Raw genomic sequence first — 27,698 nt, 5'->3', positions numbered from 1 at the left:
TGTTCTTCTTCTGCCTTGATCACTGTGTGTGTGTGTGTGTGTGTGTGTGTGTGTGTGTGTGTGTGTGTGTGTGTGTGTGTGTGTGTGTGTGTGTGTGTGTGTGTGTGTGTGTGTGTGTGTGTGTGTGTGTGTGTGTGTGTGTGTGTGTTATCTTTTGTAGTGTTCCAGTGAATCTTTCATCTTCTGCCTCCTCTGAAGACTCTTTGCTTATGGAGGGGAATATTGGAACATTAAACACTAACTTGGTTGTGAACTGTGAATGGGAAAACAGATCATGTTGCATAATCACAGCTAATCCCGCACAAAGAGCCCTCTGTCTTGCGTAACTGCACTGGTCACTCGTATTATTAAAACTTCACCCGTGCATTATTTTTCCTGTCGCAGATTGACCCCGGGCAGGAATGTAAACACAGCGCAGGAGTGGATGAGGTCAGGGGCGGCCGTTATGTAATTGTCCATTCTTTAAAGAAGAAAGGCTTAATAGTAGGTGTTTGTCTGTGTGGGTTCACTCCAGCACAATGTAGCAGTGAAGGCACACGGCCTTTAATTTGATGTCTGGGGCTTTGTGGCGTTTCCAGCACATTGGGTACATTGTTGCAATGAAAGGCTGCATCACCGTGACTCATATGTGAAGTTAAAAACAAACATTGTTGCATTAGTCAGCTTTTAGTAATTTACTGTAGAGAATATGTTTTCACAACACTGTCAAATGCCCTTGGTTTCAGTCTTCAGGAGGCGCGTTTATGGCCTGAAGTCATGGACTCTGGTCTGAAAACGCAGACAGATAAGGATGTGCTGGAATCTCAGGCTCATAGAACAATTAATACTTGACAGAGGGGATCTGGAATGCGTGGTGTTTTCTTTAGAATGATCCGGGGAGTCTCCTGTACAAGAATGCTGACACACAGACAGAGCAAGAGAACCAGACAGGAAGCAAAGCGAAACATCTGTCTGTGTTGATTCACTAAAGTCACCAAATTCCACAAAAGATTCATTTTATGTTTGTGTTTAATCAGATGATTATCAGACCCATTATTCCTAAACTCGCCTGGTCTAAAATAATTATTCCCTTTCTTGTGGCTTTCTGGTTTAAATATGCACAAACACCAGAGAAATATGTTTTTAAACTCAAAAACAATAAAGGAAACCTGAATAAATACTTTTAAACCTGTAGCAAAAACCTCGCCGTCTTCTTTGGGTTTCTGTTGGAAACGAGCAGTTTCAAATTCAGACCTACTGTAACAGTGGCCACTTTCTTATGGGAATCGACGTATTAATGGACAAACAAATATTGTGTCTGCTACGTCGTGACGGCCGGTGTACACAGGTTAGGGGGGGGGGCAGCGTGACGCAGCTCGTTTTCAGCGTGTGAAACTCAGCAGACACGACCGGAATCCAAAAGCCACGAAGACGCGGCTCTCGCGTCTCTCGCTCCGCGCCGCCTATACGACGCCTGTGCAGCCTATAGGCCTCTGATGGCTCACAACCAGCTATGTGAGTCCAACTATGTGCATCAGACGGAAACTGAAACATAGTTGAGCGGGGGGGACGTATTTATAGACCAAGTGTGATGTTTCACATTCCCCCTTTATCATTGAGCTCAGGCAGCGTTGGCTTCATCTCCACAAGGTGCAGCCTCGTGGGATCAAGTCATCAGCGCGAACGTTTAGCCGCTTTAACGCCACGCGTGGGCCTCAGAGGATCCAGGAAAGAATTAGTAATAATATAGTAGGAGCCGTTAATTTATTACGTTTGTTATAGATAATGGAAGTGGCGTGAACTTTACAACAAAAATAGGTAAAAAGCCCCAAATAGATCTACTATGAGAAAAGACAGCAGGCGCTGCGGTGGAGCAGGAGGCTGCACGGGGGATGCGTTCTCATTCAAATCGTGCGCTAAAATGCGGCAACGGTGCAGGTCAGAGGCGCACGTCTTCACAGTTTCTCGCCTTGCGGTTTGGCGTCTGATCCACCTTCGGCAGAAAATGTCGCCCCGGTAGCCGAAGTGGGACAGTGAAGAGCGAGCAGTGTGCAGCAGTTGCCCAGAAACCAGACGGCCAATAATGCTCTCACAGAGCCAGCTCTGTTTATTCATGTACGGCTGTCGCCATTGCGGCTCCCGCAGACTCACATTTCACGGAGTCGGAGCCAAATATGGAGAACCGCAGCGAGGCTGCTCCTCTCCGCGCAGCCCCTCGTCTCTCTCTCTCTCTCTCTCTCTCTCTCTCTCTCTGAGCACAAACCGCGCAGGCTATAGCCATTATGCTACCGACAGGAAATGTCGGTCTACACTCTATGACTATCAAAATGGTGGTTCATATTTCGACAGCAGCCACGGCGCATCTTTTGTCCGCGGCGCGTCCGCCTTTGTCTCCTCCAAAGCGGAGGGGTTTTTCAACAGACTTGACAGCGGTGGAAAACGTCGACGTATCTGTCTGTGATCTGCGGCGCGAGCGAGAATAAAGACGCACCAAACGCCGCGGCACCTCCACGCAGGACTCAGACGCCCCATCTCCTGCTGATGTTGCGAATTCATTTTGGAAATCTGCATCACGTCGCACCCCACAGTCACAGAACGTGGCAAATAATTAAAAACCTGCTCATCGGCGCTCACTGCGTCGTTTAGGGTCAGTATTGAGACCTGGTTGATGCGTTTTTGCATCAGAATTAATAGCACAGGTCGATGCCAGGGGAAAATAAATGAACGTGAAACAAAATAACTTTTTGATAAATTATAAAAATGGAGAAGATCTGTGAGGATCTGCGTCGCAGTCGCCTTTTATCCGCCCGTGTCCAGCTGCGGCAGCATCTGCAAAAACCACCGAACTGCCCAAATAAATTAATCTTATAATTTCTCTGGTTTGAAGATTCAGTCAGAGCGTCATCATGCTTTTCTTTTGGCTCATTAAAGAGGGAATTTAAGATTAGCTTTGTTAATTAAACACCAATCCTGATTGTTACTGTGTCTGAGGTGGTTCTCTTTTCATTTCTAACAAGCGACCGAGAAAGGCGAGGCAAAAATCAAACGTGTAATTACGAAATAAACATTTCTCTCAATAATTGTCTCGGTTTGTTGCGTTCATAACCTTTAAATCTAATTATTCTGAATTAGAGTTGCTCCTTCCGTTTACAAGATGATGTGTGTGGCCTTCAGGTTTGTGGAGGTGTTTGGCAGATAATCACAATCATATTGGCAAAAGAAAGAGCTCGGGGTTTGTCTTTTTTTGTTTAGTGAAAGCGTCCTTTATTTAAAATATCACATGATTGACTCTAAGAATTACAAATGACATCAATAGAAAACCCCAAGAAAAACGCACAGAAACTCACAGCTCACGACATTTCCCATATTAGGTCATGTAATGTATTCAAAGTTCAAATTCTAAGACCACACATTCTTTTTTTACTATTATTCTCATTATGATAGTTATAGTTACGATTATTATACACACATCTTTTCTCATTTGCATGACAAATTGAAATGTATTGATCATTATTTAAAAATTATTCAATAATAATAAGAACCTGGTTTCTGCTGAATACAAATATTTAATGCTTAATAAATTCAAAACATAATGCATATGATAAACGACAACTATAATAATAATAATCATAATATTAATAATAACAATAATAATAAACGGTTAGTTGGTTTATGCCATTTCAAGTTTTAAAAAATTATTGTATCACTTTCTCTCTTTTTTCACTAAAGATTTTTTTTAATTAGGAGGGAACGCTTTTCTGGCTTTTCTTTTTTTAATCCTAACCAAGACGTAATAAGGCAACAAAATACAAATAAACGAGGCATCTTTATTGCTCTCACGCGCATTGAACATCCCGTAATTATTAATAAAGCAGGGGAGGATCTTGACAAGTGTTTTTTACATACATCAGAAATGACTTAGTAGATTTAGCCTGAAAATATTTTTTCTCGTTAAAATGCTGTGTGTGCTCTCCAGTGTGACAGCATTTATTTTTCATTTATTTTAGATCGTGTGCAATATAATCCGCGAGAAACTCATCATTTTACCCTTCAGAGTAAATCTCGCCTGTATTTAAGTACATTCTGAATAATTTGATGTAATGAAATCAAAGTACCTTCGCTGGTTTCTAACAACAATGAATTTTGACACTTGACTGGACTCTGCGTTCTGACATAAATGTTGATTTTGTTCACATGTCTGCGTCGATCACTAAGACCGACTCAGGTTTATTCATTTCCAAATTTGACTCAGCATTTGTCACTCCGCTCGGTTTTTAGTGCAACCTCCCTATTAACATCTGAAGAATTCGCACAGATAGTAAAAGATTGTGTGGCGTGTCACGGACACATTGTGCAGAAAATTAGTCTTTAAACTGTGGCAAACTAATAAGGCAACTGTGCATGACACTAAATTACAGTTGAAGACACTTTGTTAGAGGGCATCGTGGACACGACGAAGCTGTGAATTAACAATTATATCCTTAATTATATTAAATATGAACATATATTGATTTGTATCGGTCCTAAACCTACACTCTGATTAAACTGTATCTCAGACAACCTTTAGCAAGCAGGGCGTCCAAGTCGCCCACGAAGCCAATCAGTTACGATTTATTCTCTTCATTTATTTGTGAGATATGATTTTGACTTTTATTGGTAAAATTTGACTGTTTCTTGTAAAGACATGTTTGTTTTGACAATTCATTCTGTTTGAGGATAAACCTTTACCAAGTCACGTTCTCGTCTATTGTTTTAACCCCTAACGTTTCCAACGCTAATAAAATCGACCAGTTATTTCCTTTCGTTTCCTTTTGCCTGATCGACCCCCCTCTGAAGTCTCCGAGGGAGTCCGTCAACCCGCTCCGGGAGCTGTAACTTCGCTCGTGCCTCTGTGCCAGACATTCCTGTACAGCAGCCAGAGCAGCGGGACTCCTCCCCTTCACTCAGAAACCCGGAGCACGTAGCAACAACTGAGCCTATGTGCTCCACCACGATCCGTCCTACCGACCGCGATGCCTGGCAACAGAAAAAAATACGTGATGACGTCTCCCCCGGATTGCGTATTATGGGATGTGCGAAATTAAACAGCCCGAAGAGGAGACGGGGACGCCAAAAATAATAAAAGAGACAGAAATAAACGAGGTGCATGGTGAATCATGGAGCTGTCGGCTGTCGGTGAGAGCGTCTTCGCCGCCGAGTCCATCATCAAACGGCGAATAAGACGGGTATTCGCTCTTCTTCAGCCGCGGGCTTTATCTCCACGCCTATTACGCAACCGCGTGTTTGTGCGACGCCGAGGGGCAGCGGCGTGACACCGTTAATCTGCTACGGTTCTGTTTTGCAGGGTCGCTGGGAATATCTCGTGAAATGGAAGGGCTGGTCTCAGAAGTGAGTATAATAGCCGCGGCGGGGAAGGACAGCGCTCCATCCTGGCCGCTCGTACAACTGCAGCAGCTCAGACTCCGTCGTCGCTCCGCTCGTGGGTGCTTTTATGCCCATTTGATGTCCTCTGCGTGCACTGGCGCGGTCTCGCGCGTGTCTGGGGGCTCCCGTGCGCCCCTTAAGTGTCGCCTGTGTCCGAGAATGCGCCCGCTGGGATGCATTCAGGTCCACACTAGCTTCAGCAATGGCTGGGTTCACCACGCGTCGCTGTCCGCTACGTAGTCTGTAATTGCGGCGCACGCGGCGGCATTACTTCTGGTTCAACTATCCAAAAGCGCCCGTGCGCGCGCGCCCGCGCGCGCCCCGCGTGCGGTGCCAAACACCCCTCTGCTTTGTCGCCGTCGCCGTAGGTACAGCACCTGGGAGCCGGAGGAAAACATTCTGGACGCTCGGCTCTTCGCCGCCTTCGAGGAGAGGTGAGGGTCTGACAGCGCAGCAGCAGGCCTCTGCGCCAGCGACATGGCCCCGCGTGATGTGCGCGACGAGCTGTTCGCACAGTCAAAGCATTAAGTTTCTGATTTAGCTGTTGGCTCGCATGCGTTTTCGTAAACAGGGCGAGGAGTGTGTGCAGCGCGCGGTGATTCATTTCCAGAGCCATTAGCTGCAGGATGTGGTGCAGTTTTATTGTCGCAAGCCAGTTTTCCGCTTTATTCTGGTGCAGTTTTCATATAAGTGTGCTTTTTAGTATGTGTACACTGTAGCTACTAGACGCAGAAATATCCCGATTTGTTTATATAATAAGTGGGAAATAGTATCTTGATGCAATGCTGATGTGGCTAATGAGTTTTTTCCATTAGAGAGCGTGAACGGGAGCTGTTCGGACCGAAAAAGAGGGGACCCAAACCTGAGACATTTCTCTTGAAGGTGGGGAAACATTTCGATGCGCATTTCTTTGGTTTTAATCGGATTGTCCCACGTTTCTTCTTTTATAAATACCGCATATAAATACGACCGATGATTCATTTCATGCGACTGTTAATTGTGAAAGTGTTTGGGACAGTTTCACCTCAAAAGCAGAGGAATTGAAATGTAAATGGAAGTATTTCCTTAACCCTGAAGATGAAAACACTGTAAATTATTTGCATCGTGTGTTTGTTTTCCGACATTTTGCACAATCTATATAAATATAAAATATATAACAAATCAAACGCCAAAGCAACCGTCTTCTTCTGCTAAAAAGCTTAAATCTGTTTAATATCCTCACTCCTGTTGAGCCGTTTCCCATAAACGTCCTTTGCTCTGTCCTCAGGCAAAAGCTAAAGAAAAGACGTATGACTTTAGACGAGAAACGCCCAGAGGCATTTCCTATCCCGTCCCGGAGCCCGTGATAACGCCGAGGGCCCGAGAAGGTTTACGCGCCGTGGTTCCCACAATTTTCCCACCGAGCGCCGTCAACAGGGGAGAAAGTGTCCACGTCCGACCGCCCGAACCTGAGCGGAGGCCCAGACCCGCTCTCAGCCTCCAAGAACCCTCCCGTTTCCCCAAAAAGCGAGGCCGCAAGCCGAAGCTGAGCTTAAATTACGACAGAGACGATGGGCCCAGCTCAGCAGAGCCTGACACCAAGAGGAGCCGGCTGCTGGAGGAGCCGGTACCCCACGGCCCGTCCAAAATGCCCCGACGCCTGCATCACTACGGAGAGACGTCGGACCGCAGCCTCATCCAGCTGACCCGCAGGTTTCAGGAGGAGACCACCATCACCCCCAAGTCCTGCGTGGGGAGCGCGAGCTTGTCCTTCTCCTGCGCCTTCAGTCCAGACCAGGGGGTGCACAGGACTCACTGCGTGAGCAGGGCGTCTCTGGCCCGGTCCAGCAAGAACCGGAACCACCGGGAAACGGAGGGCCGCTTGACCCGGGAGCAACCCGGTGCCGTCTGCGCGCAACCGGAGTCCACGGATGGATCGTGGACGCCCAGTTTTACCAGTCTGGACCGCGTGACCGTGACAGACGTCACCATGAACTTCTTGACAGTCACCATCAAAGAGAGCAGCACGGACAAAGGGTTTTTCAGAGATAAGAGATGAGTATGTGCTTCCGATGTACGTTAGGCCCTGATCATTGTTTAAGTATAGCTACTAACTAACAAGCCTACTGTGACAGTATATTTTTTTCTATGTAACCTACATACATGTACATACACGTATTTAATACGCTGCTGAGAAAAATAAAAAAAGGAAGTTATATTGTTTGTTCGAGGCGTGTTTTTGTTGAGCTGGTTGCACTTGTCATTATTAAGATCACATACTTATATATCTGTTTTTTTCTTTTTTGCAACTCGTCGTAAACAATTTTAATATTGCTATTTTTTAAATAAGATCACGTTGTTAATATACAGCCAATTTGATACGTGACTTACTGTAAATGTATAACGTTGCAAACTGACTAAGGTTCATTTCCTGTCGTTCACTTACAAGGTTCTGAACTGACGCCATAAAGTGTCTCCTTTATCTATGCACAGTATTTAACACGGTGGGAAATGTCAATACAATAACAGATAAGTAGCGTTAGTGTTATATGATCGTATGGAAATTAAACTCCAGCTTCAACACTTCCTCCATAAAAGTCCAACTCGCTTCACTATTTAGTTCTTTGGGACTGATCTGAAATGATTGTTTCACGTTCAGGGGTCAAGTTCAAAATTCGCGAGGAGCCGGTTTAACTCTGTATTAATTATTCTAACAACGATTCCCACGAAAAATACCTAAACATATACAGGACACGAACTGCTCATTTAAACGAATTAAAAACGGATATTTTCTCTGCTAGTGTTCTTCCCATCTTTGCATCCGTTCAGCAAACTCGGAAATGACCCCCTCGCGTCTTCAGTTCCATTTATTTTTTCCCATTTGTGTGTGAGCTACGCTACACGCCCAGAGACGCATCTCGTGGGGGTGAGAGTCGTGGCCTAATTACAGGCTGGGACCTACAGAGCACGCTCTTCTTGTTTTATTGTTCTCATCTTCACTATCGCTGCACGTTATCGCGTCACGCACGGGAAAACTCCAAAGGTCGAGTTGGGCCTTGTCGCGCGTGGCGAGTGGAGCGATTGGCTTCGAATGTACTCACACAAACACGCGGAGCATGTTTGTAAACCGACTTTATGTCCTCCTCGGTCACTTTCCGTCGTGGGTTGACTTCGGACAGGACACGGGGCCCGTCAGGTGTCACCGTGGGCTCCACCCGTGGGTGAAGCACAGGTTTAGGCTTGTTAGCGTTGCTTTTAATGCGTCCGATTTTAAATGGTTGTGCTGTTGTGAGGATTCTGATTTGTTTCCGCACCGACTTACTTTCCTGACAGGATCACCTTTGTCCAGGCCTGGAGTTTACGAAGGATCCAGGCTGTACGTGCCAACAAGAGGCCACTTCTTTCAGGCATAAAGCCTCCATTCATTTGACGTTGTTTTGTGTTTCTGGGCTGCAAGGACCCGGTTTTGATGTTAGACGTCTGTGCGGTTACTCGCTCACTAATTAATTTAATATTAGGGTTGTGTACGGAATGTAACACGAAATGAAACAAGGAAACCACGCGCGATTTGCTATTAGTGTATTTTAAATCTAACCCTTATTTCGTGAGTTGCAGAAGGTTTCTCTGCAGCAGAGACGCCGTCTGAACAAACTCGCCACATGAGTGTAATGTACCGTAAGACAGAACCATCAGGAACCCCGGACTTTTGATCTCAGTGTCTACACGGGCCAGATGGGAGCGAAGCGTCCTGCGTGGTCACGGTCCACGGAGTTCACCTCCACGAGATGTCGCCATCGGCGAGACCTTGAAACGCTGCCAAATGACTTTTTGCGCGAAGCCCCTGCAGGTTCAGCGAAGCGATCGTCGTTGAATGAATCATTGATGGAAGCTGGGAACGCATTCCTGGTTGCGCTGCGGCGCAGTGCGGCTCCTCACGCCGCACAAACAGCAGACCGTGGCGTTGCCCTCCAGATGTGAAGGGACGGTCCTTGAATGATGTGAAGTGTGTGTGTGTGTGTGTGTGTGTGTGTGTGTGTGTGTGTGTGTGTGTGTGTGTGTGTGTGTGTGTGTGTGTGTGTGTGTGTGTGTGAGAGAGAGAGAGAGAGAGAGAGAGCGTTTAACGTGACAGTGGAGCTGCCCACGCTCCACTCTGGTTCACTCCCCTCCTCAGTCATGCACCGCCGTCCGCTTCTCCCTGGATTTCTGTCGTTGCGTGGGTGAGATGTTGCCAAATGTGACCGTTTTGTTGTGTTTCCTGGCGCTTCAGCTGCGGCTTTGCGCGGCGGATCTGTGCAACTGGACTGGAAGGTGAGAAACCTCAAATTTCTGCAAACCGTCAGTCAAAGTATGGGAACTTTATTTGAACGCTCCCACAGTGTTTTGAAGACACAACGCGACGAATTTAAATCGTTAAAAGCGCAAGATAATTGTTAAAGTTGAATAAATAACGTGCAAATGTTTTATTTAAACATTAATGAGATTACAACTTATTGCACGATTATGCTAAAACACAGTTTAGCTGCAAACAACCAAGTGCCTAAAACCTGCTAGTTAAATGTCTTATAGGTTATGACGCGGATTGTCCCCCAAACAGAAAGGATCGATTAATTGATCTTGCAGTGCGAACGTTCTGTTAATCGTGTTTGGTAAAGTGTCTGTTAAACATTTATGAGGCCATTCCCTGCAGGCCTGTAACGTGAATCCAGTAATAATCACGTCCTTCACGCTGCTCCCAGCGGTTTTGCAGCTGCCGTGGACTCCAGGCTCGTCCTCCAGGTGCGGTTGCGCTGCACAGAGGGTTCGGTGAGGTGGGTCTACCCCGGCCAGGCTCTGCGGGTGGTCCTGGAGCCCAACCTGTCCTCCGTCCGGAGCACCACCGTCTGCATCAAGCCGTCTCCGTCGTTCCACGGAGCGAGCGTGTTCATCGAGCGGGAGGCGCGGCTGGAGCTGCTGCCGACCGACGGCTGGCGGGCGGAGCGGGTGTTCTGTTTCCGGTCAGACGGGCCGCGCAGACCCGTCATCTACCTCCAGGCCAGTCCTCCCAGCGATGGGCAGTGGAGCCGACGCACGGTGGGCTTCAGATATGAGCTGCTGGGCAACAGGAGCGCTGCCCCCACCGTGGGCCGCAGTGGGCTGCAGGGTGAGTCCACGCACACCTCTGCCCATAAATAAAACTATAAATAGGACTGGAGAATATATTGATTAGGTTGCAATTGTTCAGCCTATTTAGTAAAATTCATTATTTAAATCAATGATGTATTCATTCATGCATGACATTATTGAACTGATAAGGAATTAACTACATTTTAGACTTTACAAAAGACTTTTCTCAATTTTTATACATGCAAATGCAGCTGCCCCCATTAAAGCTATTAACCATTACTATATAGTTTATTATCAAACAATAAAATCTATGTATTGCATGAAATAATGACTGTCTGCAGGAAGCTCTGCCCCATTAGAATAAAGATCGTTGCTATTTAATTAGAGCCCGGTTCTGCAGACAGGAGCATGCAGCTGCTGGTCAGCGCTGTTGTGTCCGGTCGTCTGGTTTCCATCCAGGGACAAAGCAGAGACGACCCAGCCGCCCTGTGGTGTGCTGGGGGGCACCGGGCCAAGGGGCCTGCACAGAGGCTGCAAATACTCTGCAGATTCCACACATGCCTGATCATTGTGCCCGGCGTGTTTATTCGCATTCATCCATGTGTGCGGGCCTTTCCCCGGCGCGGTGATGTCATTCTGGGTCCATCACAGACAGCTGCTGGTTTATCGGCCCTGTCTGGCGGTGTTTGACTCCTGTAGACGCCTGCATTGGCACTGGGTCATTCAATTAGGTGGCCACAATAGGAGTCAAACATGGGGTCAAGACTAGCGAGGGCGTTTTGATCAGGAGCTGCATTCCTTCCTCTGAGGCCTTGCTCCTTCACTCTTTGATGTGAGGGGGTCGATGAATGAAGAAACGACACCATTAGACCCTAGAATTTGGGTCCTACGTGGTTTACAACAATTAGATTATGACTGAAAAGACGAAAGTTTTTGGGTTGGAGGATTTGCGGTGACTACAAACCTTTGGTTTCGTCTGCCCACAGCTTCGTGTCGACCGTGCAGTGACGCCGAACTGCTCATCGCCGCCTGCAACAGCGACTTTGGTGCGTTGATCACGTTAAAGACAGTCTGGCGATGATGTCACAGCGTCAAACAGAGGCGCAGGTTGACCCTTTTACGAGAGGAGATCCAATAATCCTGCTTTTCCTTCCCAGTGGTTCGAGGCCACATCGGCGACGTCACCCACGACCCTGAACGCCACACGTCCGTGGTGGAGGTGTCGGCGGTGAGGGTGTTCTGGCAGCGCGGCGGCGCGTTCCGGCGGCGCGGGCCGGCGCCGCGGTGGCGCGGGCGCGTCCACACGCTCCTGCGGTGCCACGTCGGGCCCGGCGGCGGGGAGTTCCTTTTCACGGGGTCAGAGCGCTTCGGGGAGGCCTGGTTGGGGTGCGCCCCGCGGTACAAAGACTTCCTGTCCGTCTACCAGGCGGCGCGGGCCGCGCGGCAGAACCCCTGCGACCTCCCTTTGGTTTGAGGCCTGCTGGGCCGGCGCTGCCGGCGATCGCTGAGGAGACCTGGGGTTCCTGCTCGCTTTGTGTTCCCCTCCTCGTCGCCGGCTCTGTGTGAAAGTTGACCTCCGACCTCTGAGGAGGAGAACAGCCAGTCGGAGCAATGGGCTCGTTTCACCCGAAGCGCTCTGTGCTCAGGTTTTAAGTCCATTCTGTTGTGTCTGTTTAAGATTGTGAACTGTACATGGAAAACAAAGCCCCTCACGTTCCAGCAGACTGAGCAAACTGTTTTGTGTTTTAACAACAAATGAACTAATGAAATTGTGTGTCTTTAGAGGCCAAAAGGCCTTGAAACCAGTAGAATGTCACGTATTTCATCTGCTCCATGTGTCTAATCTTTAATAAATTATATCAAGTCGAGTCATACGTGTGATTGATGCACAGCTTAGAAATATGTAAATGTCACGATTTGTTTCTATTTCAAGTGACCGTGGCCCAATAAAAGAATTTATATGCTGCATAATAAGGAAGAGAATGGAAATTTAGAGCCAAGCTCATGTAATATTTCTCCTTCTTTATTTCATCTTATGATAATGGGATCAACTTGTCATGAGAAGAAACACAAAATCTTTATGGACGTTCTTCACTTTGGCTTGTGTGGCTCCTGAATCGAGGCTGAAGAAGACGGATGGACAGATGTGAGGCCCCAGAGCCGGGGGTCCTCCCCCTCAGCTCCTCCCAGATCGGGCGAACAATTAATTGACTTTTAAGCCCTCTGCTTTCACAGCTCCGTCCTCTCTTCGCCCCGGCTCAGCACAGCTCACAAATTGGTGTGTTGAACTTTTTTTACGAGGACTAAATAGGTGCCAATGAAAGTGTAAATGAGTGCGCGGTGAATGGGGCCCAAACAATAGCTCTGCAGCGACAAGGCCTCTGGCAGACATAATGTGCATTGTCACGGCTGCTGTCATCTAGAAACCATCAGGGCCCGTGAATGCAGCCAGAGGCTTCACTCCATCCACATGTGTATCTTTAGCTACATACACTGATCATATAGCATCTGTCAGCGTCAACTTTCATAACAAGATACATTTTATCAGTAGAAATTAGAAGAATTATAGTCAAAAGCTGTTTATGACGCTGATGGAAATATAAGTAAAAATTAATGGCAGCACAAAAATCCTGTTTGATGAATGTTGCCTAAAAGTCAAAACCCTTCCACAAACTCCTCTCATCACAGTGCAGCCCAGTGTGAGGTCTCCTCCCTCGGCATTGTCCCCGGGGGCCACCATGTCAAATGTCTAAGCAAAATACAGCCTCTCTGTGGGCTTTTGAGACCGCACAATTCCCAGATCTGGGAATTCCAGCAGGCTCCCGTGGGGGGACGAGTCCGGGAGGGCCCGGCCCGGAGCCGCCGCCTGGTGCAGCGGCAGGAGTCCACCCAGGCTGGGGGGTAATTGGTTTATGCCGCCGCCTGCTCCGCGTTCCCATGTGGGCCACTGCTGCGGGGAGGCGCGGGGCACAATGTGGAAACAGCATGAGACCCTCCAGAGCCGAGCAGGCATTCAGTCCTGCAGCAATAGAGACCGGGAACAGGGCACCGGGACACAAAGCTGGAGCTGGGACGTCTCGGGTTGAAAAGGTCCCCATTGGTCTCCTCGTAACAGGGCGGCGTTGGTGGATGCAATTGTGAAGTGATTGAATTTTGGCTCAGGCCAGTTTTCATAAACGCTTTTTCGTGTCAACGCGTAATGAGGTAAAGTTTTCTCTTTATATAATCGTTGTTTCTCATGCACCTGTCGCACAGGCTGGCGGGAGATAACGTTTTGAATTGTTGCTGGAGTTGAACCGAAACGCACGCACGGAGGCGCACATGCTCTCGCGTCCTGGCGCGTTATAGTTTGCGTCACCTTCATTTTGAAACGCGTGTTTGCGCAGTGAAGCGTGAAAATGGATGACGCCTTCACGGTCCAGTTAGTAAAGAGCACCACCACTAGAACAGCTTCTTCTACATTAGTCATTTGAATTTGAGACAATGCTGCTGTATGAAGAGTTCAACCCGAGGAGCACGCGGTTGTTTGACACTCACTGTCTTTTCATCGTCATTATCCCAGAACGAACCCAAAGCCGAACCACAGTCACGGGTCCTCGTGTGTCGTGGCAGAGCAGCGGCCACAAGATGTCAGCAGATCCCTCCGCATAACGAGCCGCCGGCGGCAGGCTGATCCCCAGTCGGTCCAGGAGTCACATTACCTGAGGGCCCGCGGCCAACTCTGGAGCGAGGCGAACCGACCCTGGATCAGTGAGCGGAGCCGCGGTCGGCGTTTGGTCATTTCTGCCGCTCTCGAACTCTTCTCCGTGACGTTTTCTTGATTATTTATCTTATCTGCTGATGGCTGTGATTGTAGTTGACCCCCCGTCAGTTCAAGTCATTTCATATAATCACCCACGTTAAACACCAGTAATTCTCTGGGTTTTTACGCTTTAAACGCAGTGATTTGGCGTTGACCGTGACGGACCATTAGCTGAGTCAATGCTTTTTCTCGCTCCGGTATCACATGTCACCGTCGAGCCGTGCAGCGTACAGTGGGGAAGTGCAGGCACTTCCTCCTTCCTACCGCACTGGTTGCGCCGGAGCCCAGTGAGTTTCAGAGGACGCGCGTCGCTCGAGGTTATGGAGAGCACGAAGTAGCCTCGTCCCACTGGTTCCTCCGCGCTCGCTACTGGGAGTTACCAATGTCACCCCGGAAAACCATTCCGTTCCAGCCTAGTGCGTAAAAGTGCTCGGAGACCAGGCGTTTCTGCCGCAATGGCTGCGACGTAGCGCAACTTCTGGATCCACGGTGGACGAACGACGGCGAGCGCTCCAAACTGCCGCTAACTTTTTTTCTATCATTTTATTTATTTATTTTTTTTTGCACAGACACACGGGAGAGTGAAACATGAAGAAGCAGTTCAATCGCATGAAACAGCTCGCCAACCAGACAGTCGGAAGGTGGGTGTTGTTTCCAGCGACGGGCGCGTTTGGGAGCAGATGTGCCGAAAACTGCTGCTTTTCACATTGGCTCGACTTTGCTGCCCTTTAGTGTTTGTCATCTGTCTTTCTTGTTGTGGGCGGCGTCGGAAGGGTTGGGTCCCATTTCCCTGCGTCTGTGTCTCATGAGCATAGAATTTGATGATGTCGAGCAGTTAAACGCAGGAACTCTGATTTCTCCGTTTACGTCCAGTACAAATGTTCGACCATTTCCCCGTGGTTCAGCTTCACGATTCACTGCCAGGAAATCCTGAAGCTGCTGCGGACCCTCCATGTGTTCGGGGCCAGTTTACACTGACGTTTACAGCAGATTTCTCCCATGTCTGGAGTTATTTCCTGCACTGATGGCGTCTGCAGGTGACGTCCTCCTGTTCAGGGCGACTTTTCCCTGCAGGCTCCGACTTCACAGGCATTCCTCCATATGTTGTGTAAGAGCAGTAAAAGCCCACTGATTGGAAGGAGAGGCGCACACACCCAGCGTGGATTACGGCCCCACGCTGGTGAAGCACTGTGTAAATGGGTTTGAGGGACCATCTGATTCAGGCCGCAGAGCGACAGCGGCCTTTTTGTGCCCTTATCTCCCCGATGGCGGTTTGTGGTGTGTTTGGCACACGGAAGGGCCAGACATAAAGGCTTTTTGTGCAGTAAGCGCTTCCGCGGGACGGCTGTTGACACCCAGTTGGAGGGAAGCTGGGTAAAAAGAGGAAATCACTTTAAATTCCCTGTGATTAATAACGAGGAAGCCATTAATTTACATGGAGCACGGTTAAAAGAACCAAATCTTCCCCGCAGAGATTGTTGGTGCTCTTTGACCTGAGATCTCCAGAATAATGAGCCTCACGCTGAAGTCACCACAAACATATATTGTTTTATTCTCACTGGCTGTAATTAAAGCTTCGTTTCGTTAAACAGTACGTGGCGCCTTGTTTTCAGCCCTCTGTGCTGTTTTGCTCCAGCGCTGGCATCCAGCATTGTGAAAGTGTCTATTCTTAGAACAATAGCGACGGTCCAGGCCCAAGCTGCACTCCGCTCAAATCAATGCTAATTCAATATTGATAGGAATCTGATGGTTGAACAACCTTCTGCTCCTTCAGGGGCGACTCGGAGTTTCCTAATGTGGAATGAGATCACGGTCGTGGGTGCGTGGGTGGGTCTGGATGCGAGGCGCTCATCAAACCGTCATAGTAACGAGCTCACGGCGCTTAACGAAGTCTAAAACCCCCGAACCCAGACTTTCCACCGATGCAGCGACGGGGCCCAGTGAGAGCGAGGCTGCGTCCACAGGGTGTGACTGAATGGTTGAGCCTGAATCCTACAACGGTCTTAAGTCCAGCGAGGGAGACGGTCGATTGATGCTTGCGAGATTTCAATCCATACTGTAACTGAGCGAGAGGAGGAGGTCCTCGGGGGGGTGTGTTGAGCCGAGCAGCTCGGCGGGATTCAAGCCAAGAAACACAGGCCGATGATTAGTCTGACGTGGGAGAAAATCTGCAACGGGCCGTTTTTCAGTTTCTTGTGCTCTGCACCAGCGTGTGGCGTTTGCCTTTCCCAGCTGCCAAGACAAGCGAGGTGCACATGACCGCAACAGGAAGTGTGCGACCAGTCAGGTTGGAGGAGACCCCAGACGTGAAGCGTGTGCACGTCCGCTGTCCTGCAGCTCGTTCCGTCCTATTAGGTTCAACCTTGTAACTTAATAAATAGTGATAGTGAGCTGCTCATAGTCTTGGATTGATCCGTATTTATGTGGCGTTTGAGGTGTTTGGAGTTCCCTGTGTTGAGGAGGAGCTCAGTGTGTCCGTGTCTTCTTGCTTTTGGATTCTGACCTCTGCTCTTTGTGTTTCTCTCCACAGGGCGGAGAAGACTGAGGTGCTGAGTGATGACCTCATACAGGTGAGTGTCTCATTTGTTCACGCTTCTTCTTGTTTCTATGAAGCTGCTTTATGGTGCGTCCGACCTGCGCTGGTCCTGCATCCGTTGGGTTTGTGGCCACAAAACAAGAGCAGACATAATATTGACAGGTCACTGTAACTGCAGGGCTGCGTCCGTCACCCGTGAAGGATGTCATGCCTTGCTCACCGACTCGCTGCGTTTCAAACTCCCGCGCCTCAGAGTGAAAAGGCCTCGGTTTCTGCTGCCTTCAAGTAGAACAGTGGGGAATAAAATACCACCGTGCAGCCTTTCATTCACTGATACTTCGCCAGCTCAGAGGTCTGGCACTGGAAGGAAAGCGCCTCTTGGTTTTCTACTCAGAGCAAAAAAAAAAAACACTGGCAATGTTCTGCTATTTTGAAATTATACTGGAAGTGTGCTGTGCTGCGAGTGTGAGTGCGTGGGGGGATGGGAGGACGCTGGCTAGTGAAACTGTGAGGTCACTACTAGGAAAGGAGTGTGAATAAATACTAGAGAGGGTGAGAAAGACGTGTGTGTGTGTGTGTGTGTGTGTGTGTGTGTGTGTGTGTGTGTGTGTGTGTGTGTGTGTGTGTGTGTGTGTGTGTGTGTGTGTGTGTGTGTGTGTGTGTGTGTGTGTGTGAGAGAGAGAACTAAGGTTTTGCAGGATGAAAGCAAATAGGAAATATTGGAATAAATGATCGCTTCACTTTGAGCGAAGCTTTATGACGTGTAACAGTGAACTCTGAACCCCAAGCTTTACATGGAGTCGTACAACGCACTCAGATTGAACATTGCTTGTTGTATATTAACAAATAACCAAAGACCCACGATGAGCTGTCATTAAAGCAAAGACGCAGAATTGTGCACATTAATCCGCTGAAGTGTAGGTGTTTTCATCCATTCGTGTAGTTTATTGTCGTGAAGGCGCCGAGCACGGGTCGACCCAGCCCTTCCTGAGAACGCGGCCTCCGGTATTTGGTCCTTGTCCTGAATGACGGGAGCTTTGTGCTGCGTTAGACATTCCTTTAGCTGCAGCTCTCAGGGAGGAATGTGATCGTCAGGCAATTAGCGACGTGGGGGGAAAAGCCTGGGCCTCGTTATGGCGCGACAACATCATGCTGCCGCTTTATTGGTCATCGGTATGAAACGCGTAGCTCTCGGATTGCTGATTCACGAAGCAGCGAGTCCGTATCAGCACTTTCACTGAATCACACGGGCTGGGAAAGTTTCCCAGCTTTCTAAACACGAGGCGCGAGGGAACAGTCCTCCCACACTTCCTTCTAGACTGAATCCAACACAGATTTGACACCATGAATCCAATGGGGTCCTTTCCTTGCTTGGTTGAGGCATTTAACTTGTGTGGACACATCCACATTCAGTAGTTACGGAGGGAGGTTGTCAGACTGGTCGAACCCCTGCCTGCCTGGGCTCATTCTGGAGAGTCAGACTTAGCTGCTCCGATCACGCTACAAGAGTGGAGAGGAGGAACTCCAGGTGGAGCCGGCCATCTGCCTCCACCGGAGACGTTTAAACCGTGCATCAAGTAAAACAGGCTACAGTTCATTAAAGGAAACATGATGCGTTGTCCATTTGTCTCCTTTGAGGCCTTTTGGAGTAAAACCATGGAAAAACTCTTTCCATCGGTACAGACAGTGCATTGGGTCCATTACGCCGCAGCCACTCAGGAATCCTTCTTTCCGTCTTGGCCCGGAGTCCGGGACGTCTGGATCCAATCGAGCAATCGCCAACGAGAGCTCGACTTCAATGCATTAATCAGAAGTGGAGGATCAGCTGAACGATGAGCAAACGCCTTGGATCCAGACAAAGACGTTAACCCAGCTGGCATTGAGCAACAGCTGCAGGACGGAGGGAGGGAGGAGGAGACCCCCTCATTAGTGAGGGTCAACACGCAGTGTCACAGCTGGAGGTCGGGATTGGAACAGGAAGAGGAAGTCGATCCTTGGAAGGTGGACTCGTCGCGTGCAGCGTCTGCGAGTCAATAATGGCGCAGCCACAAAATGTTGTCGTGTTGTTGATTTCATGAATGTTTCACATCATTCAGTCACTCTTGCATGTGTGGGAAACAACTGATATAAGGAGCAGAAAAGCTCTCTGATGATGCGTTCAGGGACCCAACATAAAATCTGTAATATGTTGGAAAGTCAACATTAGGAAAAATACTTGATATTGTGACAGTTGTACCTTTTAATCTGGTTATCTCTTAAACTTGGAGGGAACTACAGTGCGTGGCTTTACAGTATTGAACCCACAGTCCAGTAGTCTGTTCTTATCTGCAGCTTCCATCTGGTTGCCGGCGCTGCCTGTTGCAACGCAGCACGCTGCAGAAGCGAGCTGGACAAACGGCACAGACGTCCTCCATCGCTCTGCCGTAACACGAGCAGGAAGAGGCCGATGTTCACTCATGCAGCATCTGCGTTTAGACTCTGAGGGTTCCCCCTCATCCTGTGACGCCCGAAGCCCCCGTGATGCGTTTGCAGCCACGCCGTAACGTTGCCTTCTGTCTTCTGTGTGCTCGCAGATCGAGAAGCGGCTGGAGACGGTGCGCTCTGTGTCGCACAACACCCACAAGAAGCTGGTGTCGTGTCTGCAGGGTCAGCTGGGCACAGACGCCGACAAGAGACACGTAAGAGGCGATGCCTTCACGTTTCCTCCAGTTCCGTTCAGCCGTTGCACTTTGAAGGCACTCACAACAGATCTTTGTGCTGTGGAGACCTCTATGCAGAGTGCAATGAGCACTGGATAGGTTCTAGTGTATCACTGTGCCGGCGCGGCCGGGATCAGGACTGTCCTGTGCTTTGGACGTCTTTGATTTCCTGTTGCATAACAGAGATAGGAGCTGTAATGACTCAGGAGAAAACTATTCGCTGCTGGATTTGTGCCAGCTTCATTATAACGGAAGCAAACCAGGAGCAGACACGAATCTGACTGTGGGCTACTTCATGATATTATTAACTTTTCTCATTAAATCTAACATCATTCACATAAATATAGTCAGGTTTTATTAATATGCAGCACATGGCTTTCATGTAAGGCATTATTATGTAGTTTTCTAAACCCCCCATAATATATTGATCCAAAGGTTATCTTTAAACGATTTGTTCACCACAGTTTAGCCAAAACCAAATCAGGAGCGCAAACAATGCTGAGCAAACAGACGGGCCGATGCAGCGCAGCGCTGTGGTTTCTCCTCTGTCAGCGCACGCTGCTCCGTTAGAACCCGGCTGACGGCCGCTGTGCCCGTGTGTTTGCAGAAGAAGCTGCCGCTGACGACGCTGTCGCAGGCCATGCAGGACGGCAGCGCCCAGATCGGAGAGGACAGTCCCATCGGGTGAGAGGGGAGACCACGGGCGACGTGTGTGTGTGTGTGTGTGTGTGTGTGTGTGTGTGTGTGTGTGTGTGTGTGTGTGTGTGTGTGTGTGTGTGTGTGTGTGTGTGTGTGTGTGTGTGTGTGTGTGTGTGTGTGTGTGTGTGTGTGTGTGTGTGTGTGTGTGTGTGTGTGTGTGTGTGTGTGTGTGTGTGTGTGTGTGTGTGTGTGTGTGAGAGAGAGAGAGAGAGAGAACAGCTGAATGTAAATCTACCAGTGGTGTTTGTCAAACCTTCAGCGCTGTCTTTGTGCTTTCCTACACGTGCGAGCAGCAAAATGATGGACGTGTGCGGAGAAGCACTGGGCAAGGTCGCCTCTGAGCTGATGAACTACGAGGTGCAGCTGGAGAGGGACATCTTGGACCCGCTCAACCAGCTGGCGGAGGTACAGACGACGCTTTTAGCTCGTGGTCCACTGTGGGTTCAATGCTGCGATTATGCCAAGTTCACCATGGCCCGTGGCGCCTTCTTGGCTCCTGTTACCATTCTGCTTGAGTCATGTTGACTGAAGCCATCCTCACCGTTTACCTCACAGGTCGAAATTCCCAACATCCTTAAACAAAGAAAGCAACTGGCTAAGCTGGTTCTGGACTACGACTCGGCTAAGGCGAGGTACGCCACGCGCTCCTCCTCCTGTTCCGCGTAAACATGTGGGCTCTGACTGAATGTTCAGCCTTCTTATGTTTTTATGCTGCAGGTGGTACCAGGCAACGAAGTCCAACAACCAGGCCATGGCAGCGAAGGCCGACTCGCTCAAGGACGAGATGGACGAGGCCATAAATAAAGTGGAGATATGCAAGGTGGGCTCTGTTTCCTGTCTGTGGTGATGCACGGTGTTGGGCTTTACTGAGTGTTTGTAATGAATGTGGCGACCAACAGGACCAGCTGTCTGCAGACCTCTACAGCTTTTCCTCCAAAGAGGGAGAATATGCACGTTATTACGTCACGGTGAGTTTTAATGAGCTGGAACTGGAATTCAAATGTGATGCAAATACAGGCTGATCCACTATAACTGCACTATTATAGTGACACACTATGAATGTGTGTGTGTGTGTGGGTACACGTTGCAGCTATTAGAGGCTCAGGCAGAGTATCATAGAAAGTCTCTGGCAGCTCTGGAGGCAACGATACCAACGATCAAACGGCAGCAAGGTAAACGATCACGTGTCCTCGTTAAAGGCCACATAGCGTGGTTTCATAGCCGTGATCCACTGCACACACTCGCTTCTCCCCCAGACTCCTGCGTGGAGAAGCCGGCGTTCGGCACGGCCCTGGAGGAGCACCTGAAGAGGAGCAACCGCGAGATCGCTCTGCCCATAGAGGCCTGCGTCATGATGCTGCTGGAAACGGGCATGAAAGAGGAGGTAGGGGCCAAATCACACTCCACGAACCTCATGAGTTGAACGTTAACGTGCCAGAATTTAGACCCAAATGTCAGAGCTGGACGGAGATGAATGGTGGATGGTACAGTCTGGAAACATCTGGGAAGACTTGTGGTTTGTTGGCTGTGTGTGTGCGTGTGTGTCTACTACTAGATTCTCTAAGTGTAACCGCGTCACCAGACTCCCCAAGGACGACGTCGCAAACAGATACAAACCGTCTGTCTAAGATCTATCTGTGACTTCTCCTTTGCTGATCTCGGTCCAGATTCACTTCTTTAAATGTAGTTTGGAGGCCGATCGCCCCGTTCCCTTCAGCCGTTTTCTCCCCACTGTCCTTCCAGGGTCTTTTCAGAATAGCTGCCGGAGCTTCAAAGCTGAAGAAGCTCAAGGCGGCGCTGGACTGCTCCACGTCGCAGCTGGAGGAGTTTTACTCCGATCCGCACGCGGTCGCTGGTACGAACCTCTGCTGCAAACGCACGGCGCCTTGATCCATCTGGACCGAATCGTTCCCTCACGTCCTCTCTCTCTGCACACAGGAGCCCTGAAATCCTACCTCAGGGAACTTCCTGAACCTCTAATGACGTTTGGCCTGTACGATGAGTGGACACAGACCTCCAAGTATGGACACACACACACACACACACACACACACACACACACACTGTCTCATTTACATATGCTTATGTGTTACTGCCTTTTTATGTGTGGTTTCAGCGTGTCGGACCCTGATAAGCGGCTTCAGGCTCTCTGGGTGACATGTGACCGTTTGCCAAAGACTCACAAAGCCAACTTCAGGTTTGTGCGTCTTCTGCAGCACCGCAACACATTCTATTCGTGTCACAGGGGCTGTCGAGGCCTCGTGTTTCTCATTTCGAGAGTAGACAGTTTCTTCCACTTCTGTATTTCACTTTCACGAGCTGCGGAGTGCGTCCGAATGCTAACGCACGCTGCATCGACAGGTACCTGGTGAAGTTCCTGGCTAAACTGGCTCAGGAAAGCGACGCGAACAAAATGACTCCCAGCAACATCGCCATCGTGCTGGGACCCAACCTGCTGTGGTCCAAGACGGAGGGGTAGGGGCGCCGCGCGGGTCCTCGCTCTCTTGCCTTCGCCCGGGCGATCGAGCCGCATCACCGTCTCCTCTCCTTTACGTGTGTTCAGGACTCTGGCGGAGATGGCGGCAGCGACGTCTGTCCACGTGGTTGCCATCATTGAGCCCATTATCCAGCACGCGGACTGGTTCTTCCCTGAGGGTAACACATCTGTCTCGTGGATTATTTCCCCAAGCTGATGGCAAGCACTGTGTCCCGAATGCTGTTTTCCTCCTCCCTGCAGAGGTGGACTTCAACGTGTCGGGCATGTTCTCCATGCCCAGCCACCCCCCCACCCCGGACCTGGACTCCAACCTGGAGCGGAGGCGCCCCGGCAGCTTGGGGGGTCCGGACGGCGACGCCCACACCCCCCGTAAAGACAGGTATCTGTCTCGCCCCAACCTCAGCCTCAGCCTGCCTGTCGCCCTGTCGGCCCGTCCCAAGACACTGAGCAGGCAGGAGTCGCGGGGCCCGGCCGTGTCGGCCCTCTATGTAGTGGCCGACGAGTCCATCACAGTCACTGAAACGCCCACTGAAGATCTGCCCAGTCCAGACTTCAAGGCTGCGCCGTAGCCCAGTGCAGCTCCCACTAATCAGCCACTGAAGGGAATTAATGTTTGTTGTGATTTCTGCCACATTTCTTGTTGTGTTCACATCATTTCAGCTCTTGGTGTTTCAGCTTATTTCAACCAAACCAAGCATTTTTATTATTGTTCTCTGGCGCCTCTTTGTTTGTGTTACTGCTGTGTACCCCTGTGTCATCTCCTTTATTTCCAATTAAAGCTCCCAGTAGGTACTGTAGGTTGCTGGTTTCATGTCGTGTGTGGGCTTCCTTGCATTTTGTTGGTACAGTGATGTCGCAGCGCAGCGTTTTTCTGTTTACGGCGAAAGGTCACTGTCGCTGTCGCTGTCGCGTCGTTTGGGTTTTTGTTTTTTTTTATTTTCAAGCTGGTTTCCGTGAACTCAGGAAGTGGCATCTCTTCTGTCTCTCGCACCCTCTCCCTCCCTCTGTCTGTCCTCGGCTCTTGTTTCTGTCTCTTGATCTCTTTCACTGCCTGACGGCGTGTGGGTCGCCCTCCTGAACTCTCTCCCCTCCCTCCCTAGCGCCGGTAACAAACAGCCGGAGCCCGCTCCACGTAGAGCCAACACTCTAAATAGAAAGCAGCCACAGCTAACGTCACCCACCTTCCACCCCCCGCTGCCGCCCCTGGAGGCCTGGGGCCCCTCCCAGCCCGAGCCCCCGCCGCAGGCGCCGTCCCCGGCCGCGGAGGCGGATCAGCCCGCCCCGGGTGGCGCCGGGGGTGCTTGTGCTGGCGGCGGTGGGGCCCAGGTCGCGGCAGTGCATCCTCAGGTTGTAACCCAGCTCAGCACAGAGGAGAGCAGGTAAGGCGCGAGCTGAGGTCCGCCACCATAATCCACCGCCTGCTCGCAGCCAATCAGCCGATCGGAGCCGGGGCTCGGCCCGCCCCCGATGCTGTGTGTCTGATTCGCCTTTGAGTTGCAAACCTGGAAATCATCAAGTAGAAAAACTGTGAACGTAACTTTCTGCAAATTGTGCTTCGTTCTAACAAATTAAGAATGTGATGCAATGGAAATGGTTGTGTGCTTTGTGCGGGGACTGCCGTTACTTCCCCCCACGCTCGTTGTGATGATTGACCAAACTTCTAAATTTACCTCCCTTCCTGTTTGCCTGTCTGCGTGTCAGCCTTCGACTGCTTTGTGGTCTGATTTTTGCATGCGGCGCATTAGAGCTTCGTTCAGTCTTTGGAGTCCGTCCTCTCTGTCTTCACTACATTCATGTCGTCTGAGTTGTTTAAAATAATCGCCATCGAATGTAATGGAAATCTGGGCAGTTTGTTCATCGTATGCATGAGTTCCTGCACATGTGAGCGCTTGAATGCAGAGTGAAGATGTTTCGTTGATGCACATGTTGGTTTCTTGTATTTTCCCAGCCCGGCCCGTGACCTGGCGTCCACGCCCCCTCCCCAGAGGAACGGTGTGGCCCAGCTCGCTCCAGGCACCCCACAGGGCGGGTCCAGAGGGCCGAGCCCACACATGGTCCGCAGAGGTGAGCGGCGGCGCCTTTTTCGGTAGCGCTATGGTTGCGAATGGCGTGCGGTGATTCCGTTTTGCTCCTCAGGCACCAAGAAGCAGGCCCCGGCGCCGCCGAAGCTGGCCAGCCCCTTCGCCTCCCAGCCCGGCGGCATCCAGTCCCCCTTCGCCTCCCAGCCCGGCAGCATCCAGTCCCCCTTCGCCTCCCAGCCCGGCGGCATCCAGTCCCCCGTCTCCCCCCACCACCCGCCCATCATCCCCCGACGCAACACAAGCAAGGACGCCCTGTTCCAGGCCCCGAGCCACCCTCCCCCGCAGCCCCCCCAGCCCCACCAGCCCCAGGGGGAGACGGAACCCTCCCCCCCGAGCTCTCCCACCCTCCCCGCCTCTCTGAACCACGAAGCCGGCGCGCCGTCCTCCTACCACTCCCTCCCACGGCCCTCCCGTCCGGCCCCGAAGCCGCGGCCGCGGCCCAGCATGCCGCCGCCCCCTCAGCCCGCGGCCAATGACAACGGTAGCGGCCCGTGCAGCTCCTCCTCCAAGATCATAACAGGTACGCCATGAAGTACAGATAACGCTGTATGAGACGTTACACAGCATCGTATGTGTTTATATAAAGATCTGTTGATTTGATAGGATTTGAAGACAGCAAGAAAGTTGCTGGAGCATTTAAATGGTAACAAATGAATGTTTATGTGCACAACATGGGCTGCATGATCAGGTTTTTCCAGTGGAAAACTCCTCTTGTTCCAAACAGCGAAGGATCTTTGGCCTGCTCCATTTCTAGGGGTGCACACATCTAAGACTTGGTGGCCGGAGAAAAGTTCCATCCTTTATGTAACTCGATGTGGAAACAGCACAGTTAACGTCGTCCACTGGATAGAAGCTGAGGCGCGACTGAAACCACAGGCTGCTGGTCTGCCGATACTGGCCTCGGTATCGAGTGGTTTCAGGCTTACTGGAGTGACCTTTTCCAGCTTTGGTGTCATAATGCCTCTCAGGTGTCTCCATATGCAGCTGTGGTGATCTAAAAGCATGACGGTTGATGTGTAAATATTCCAGATGTGTGAACGGCTGGCCTGCCTGTAGGATGAGCTTTGCGAGGCAGGTGATGGTAAGGATCTGACTGGCTGGTGCACTGGCCTTTTGCTTCTGTGTCCTCTGCATGTTGGTGCGTCTGAACGCAGACACGGCAGCTGTTGCTCTGCACATACTTTACACACGTCTGCCTGCGTATCAGTATGTGCTCGTCTGCTTGTCCTGCACGTTAACCCCTGTGAAACGACACTAACAGACTGGAGGTGAGGTCGGGTGGCTTTTGTCTACTTAGTTTTTTCTGTTCCCCTAAATGCGGTTCACTGAACTAACTTTAACCAGTGTGCTTTTATTTTGTCTTGCGCTTGCTGACTACAGCTATTTAGATTAAAACACCAAAGATACTCCAATTGTTTCGGTCTCTAGACAAATTATACAACCAGTACACGATACACTGCACTTTGAAGTATTGGCTGGATTTTATAATGAGAGCGATCCTTGGTGTCTTTTTCGTGTGCACCTGAGTGTTGTAGACGAGGGCGAAGCCATTTGCTGATTTGACCTAACTCGCGTCCCACCTGCCCGCTGCAGATGGAGGCCTGGTCCTGAAGGCAAGCGGAAGAGCGCCTGCCATTGAGGTGACTGTGGAGCAACAAGGGGAGAGCTCTGCTGGTCAGGAGCCCACCACCACCACCACCACCACCCCCACCCTGGGCCATTCCTCAGACCCCTACAGTCAGACAGAAAGCACCGCTCTGTGAAAGAATCTGTGCAGATTTGGATGTTTTGAATCACATATCAAACAGGTAACTGCCCTGTGTCTGTTTGCTGCAGCTCTTTGAGCTCCACTCCTGTGTTGTCGGGCTGCTTCCTGGAGAAAAAGTGCTGCCTCTGTCTGTTATACTGACTCAAACCAGAAACCTCGTCTTATTACAGCAGTGGCTTAAACCACAAAACCCTTGTTCAGCTATCAATTTTGGTATCAGGCTTTACATTGAACTCTTCTTTGCTCTGTATAGTGCTGGATATTTTCATATTGAACTGCAGAGCCTTTCAAGACACAGGGCTAATTGAACTAATATGCAACATCAGCAACAGCTGAAGCCGTGAATCAGGTTCTGACTGGTAGTTTGTTTTGTCCTTTACAAGCACAGACATCTGCAAATGTTCCCACATGGCTGGTGATGAAACATCATAGAGTTCAATGGTTTCCAAAAAGTTATGTTCAGCTTAGATTTGCTTATCATTTAAAATGACACTCCGCTGCAAAAAGACCAAAGAAATGGCCGTAGGCCAAGAGAAATCCAATCCAAATCTAGACCTGCTCCACTTTTAAATGTCTAAAGACCAAATATTTTGCAAAGAGTGCAATATAAAAAATGCAGTTGTCTTACAGTGACGTATTCCATTCAGCACAAAAATCACTTGATCATCTCCAGCAACCCAGTGGGTTAGAATTAAATTTAGTTTTTCCATCTAAATTCTTCAAATGTCAACCTGACCTGATTTCTATGATGTTAAAAATTGTTGGTATTATTAAAAGGGATTTTGTTTTGTAATGAACGGACTGTACGGGATGAGCAAGCAGGGCATAACTTGTATATGATTCCTCTCAATCTCAAAGCAAAATTCAGCCAAATAAGTTTATTTTTGTTCATAATGTTTTTGTTTCTGACAATCTCCACCTTCTTGGGATATTTGAGCACTGTGTTTTTTTTAATTTTCTGCCTTTTTCTGGTGTTTTTTCTGGATATATTACATCAAGCAATGCAAAAATTAGTCTTAACAATAAAAAAGATTGTTCTGCCTTTCGAAGTGGTTTTAGTTTTTGTTCCTCAAAAACACTTTATCTGCCTGTGATCGAAGATAATTCATCTACCTGAGATGTCGATCATGT

At 49.6% G+C, this 27,698-nt stretch overlaps 3 protein-coding genes across 6 annotated transcripts; all 3 read left to right on the top strand.

The window, feature by feature from the left end:
• The first annotated feature begins 4,908 nt into the window (after positions 1 to 4,908).
• On the top strand, positions 4,909 to 7,598 carry cbx8a (chromobox homolog 8a (Pc class homolog, Drosophila)). The gene is made up of 5 exons (XM_029159131.3): positions 4,909 to 5,204; positions 5,324 to 5,367; positions 5,772 to 5,837; positions 6,219 to 6,285; positions 6,671 to 7,598. The coding sequence occupies exons 1-5, from the start codon at positions 5,136 to 5,138 to the stop codon at positions 7,439 to 7,441; spliced, it is 1,017 nt and encodes a 338-aa protein (XP_029014964.1). The 5' UTR covers positions 4,909 to 5,135; the 3' UTR covers positions 7,442 to 7,598.
• Positions 7,599 to 7,747: 149 nt separating this feature from the next.
• On the top strand, positions 7,748 to 12,353 carry LOC114860491 (meteorin-like). The gene is made up of 4 exons (XM_029159135.3): positions 7,748 to 9,690; positions 10,119 to 10,522; positions 11,472 to 11,531; positions 11,643 to 12,353. The coding sequence occupies exons 1-4, from the start codon at positions 9,605 to 9,607 to the stop codon at positions 11,957 to 11,959; spliced, it is 867 nt and encodes a 288-aa protein (XP_029014968.1). The 5' UTR covers positions 7,748 to 9,604; the 3' UTR covers positions 11,960 to 12,353.
• Positions 12,354 to 13,782: 1,429 nt separating this feature from the next.
• On the top strand, positions 13,783 to 27,612 carry arhgap17b (Rho GTPase activating protein 17b). 4 transcript variants are annotated; one of them, XM_029159084.3, is made up of 21 exons: positions 13,784 to 14,928; positions 16,818 to 16,857; positions 19,397 to 19,501; positions 20,130 to 20,206; positions 20,515 to 20,626; positions 20,777 to 20,853; positions 20,939 to 21,041; positions 21,121 to 21,189; positions 21,312 to 21,393; positions 21,478 to 21,605; positions 21,965 to 22,076; positions 22,160 to 22,241; positions 22,338 to 22,418; positions 22,583 to 22,696; positions 22,785 to 22,876; positions 22,959 to 23,097; positions 23,819 to 24,097; positions 24,667 to 24,782; positions 24,855 to 25,319; positions 25,829 to 25,880; positions 26,393 to 26,595. In XM_029159084.3, exons 1-20 carry the CDS (start codon positions 14,876 to 14,878, stop codon positions 25,834 to 25,836), a joined length of 2,334 nt encoding a protein of 777 aa, XP_029014917.1. In that variant the 5' UTR covers positions 13,784 to 14,875; the 3' UTR covers positions 25,837 to 25,880; positions 26,393 to 26,595. The 4 variants fall into 4 exon arrangements, with proteins under 4 accessions (XP_029014913.1, XP_029014917.1, XP_029014915.1 ...); XM_029159082.3 differs by lacking the exon at positions 25,829 to 25,880 and adding an exon at positions 25,403 to 25,442; XM_029159080.3 differs by lacking the exon at positions 25,829 to 25,880 and having other exon boundaries at positions 13,783 to 14,928; positions 26,393 to 27,612.
• The last annotated feature ends 86 nt before the right edge of the window (positions 27,613 to 27,698 follow it).

The sequence above is a fragment of the Betta splendens genome, chromosome 8, assembly GCF_900634795.4.
Source record: "Betta splendens chromosome 8, fBetSpl5.4, whole genome shotgun sequence".
Classification (NCBI taxonomy): domain Eukaryota; kingdom Metazoa; phylum Chordata; class Actinopteri; order Anabantiformes; family Osphronemidae; genus Betta; species Betta splendens.
This window is presented reverse-complemented; position numbering and strand designations above follow the sequence as displayed.

Coding starts and splice junctions, on each gene's coding strand:
- cbx8a (XM_029159131.3), top strand. CDS start 5,136: ATGGAGCTGTCGGCTGTCGGTGAGAGCGTCTTCGCCGCCGAGTCCATC. Junction 5,205..5,323: donor TCAAACGGCGAATAAGACGG/GTATTCGCTCTT, acceptor TCTGTTTTGCAG/GGTCGCTGGGAATATCTCGT. Junction 5,838..6,218: donor TTCGCCGCCTTCGAGGAGAG/GTGAGGGTCTGA, acceptor TTTTTCCATTAG/AGAGCGTGAACGGGAGCTGT.
- LOC114860491 (XM_029159135.3), top strand. CDS start 9,605: ATGTTGCCAAATGTGACCGTTTTGTTGTGTTTCCTGGCGCTTCAGCTG. Junction 9,691..10,118: donor CTGTGCAACTGGACTGGAAG/GTGAGAAACCTC, acceptor CGCTGCTCCCAG/CGGTTTTGCAGCTGCCGTGG. Junction 11,532..11,642: donor CGCCTGCAACAGCGACTTTG/GTGCGTTGATCA, acceptor TTTCCTTCCCAG/TGGTTCGAGGCCACATCGGC.
- arhgap17b (XM_029159080.3), top strand. CDS start 14,876: ATGAAGAAGCAGTTCAATCGCATGAAACAGCTCGCCAACCAGACAGTC. Junction 20,627..20,776: donor CGCTCAACCAGCTGGCGGAG/GTACAGACGACG, acceptor TTTACCTCACAG/GTCGAAATTCCCAACATCCT. Junction 21,394..21,477: donor AACGATCAAACGGCAGCAAG/GTAAACGATCAC, acceptor CTTCTCCCCCAG/ACTCCTGCGTGGAGAAGCCG.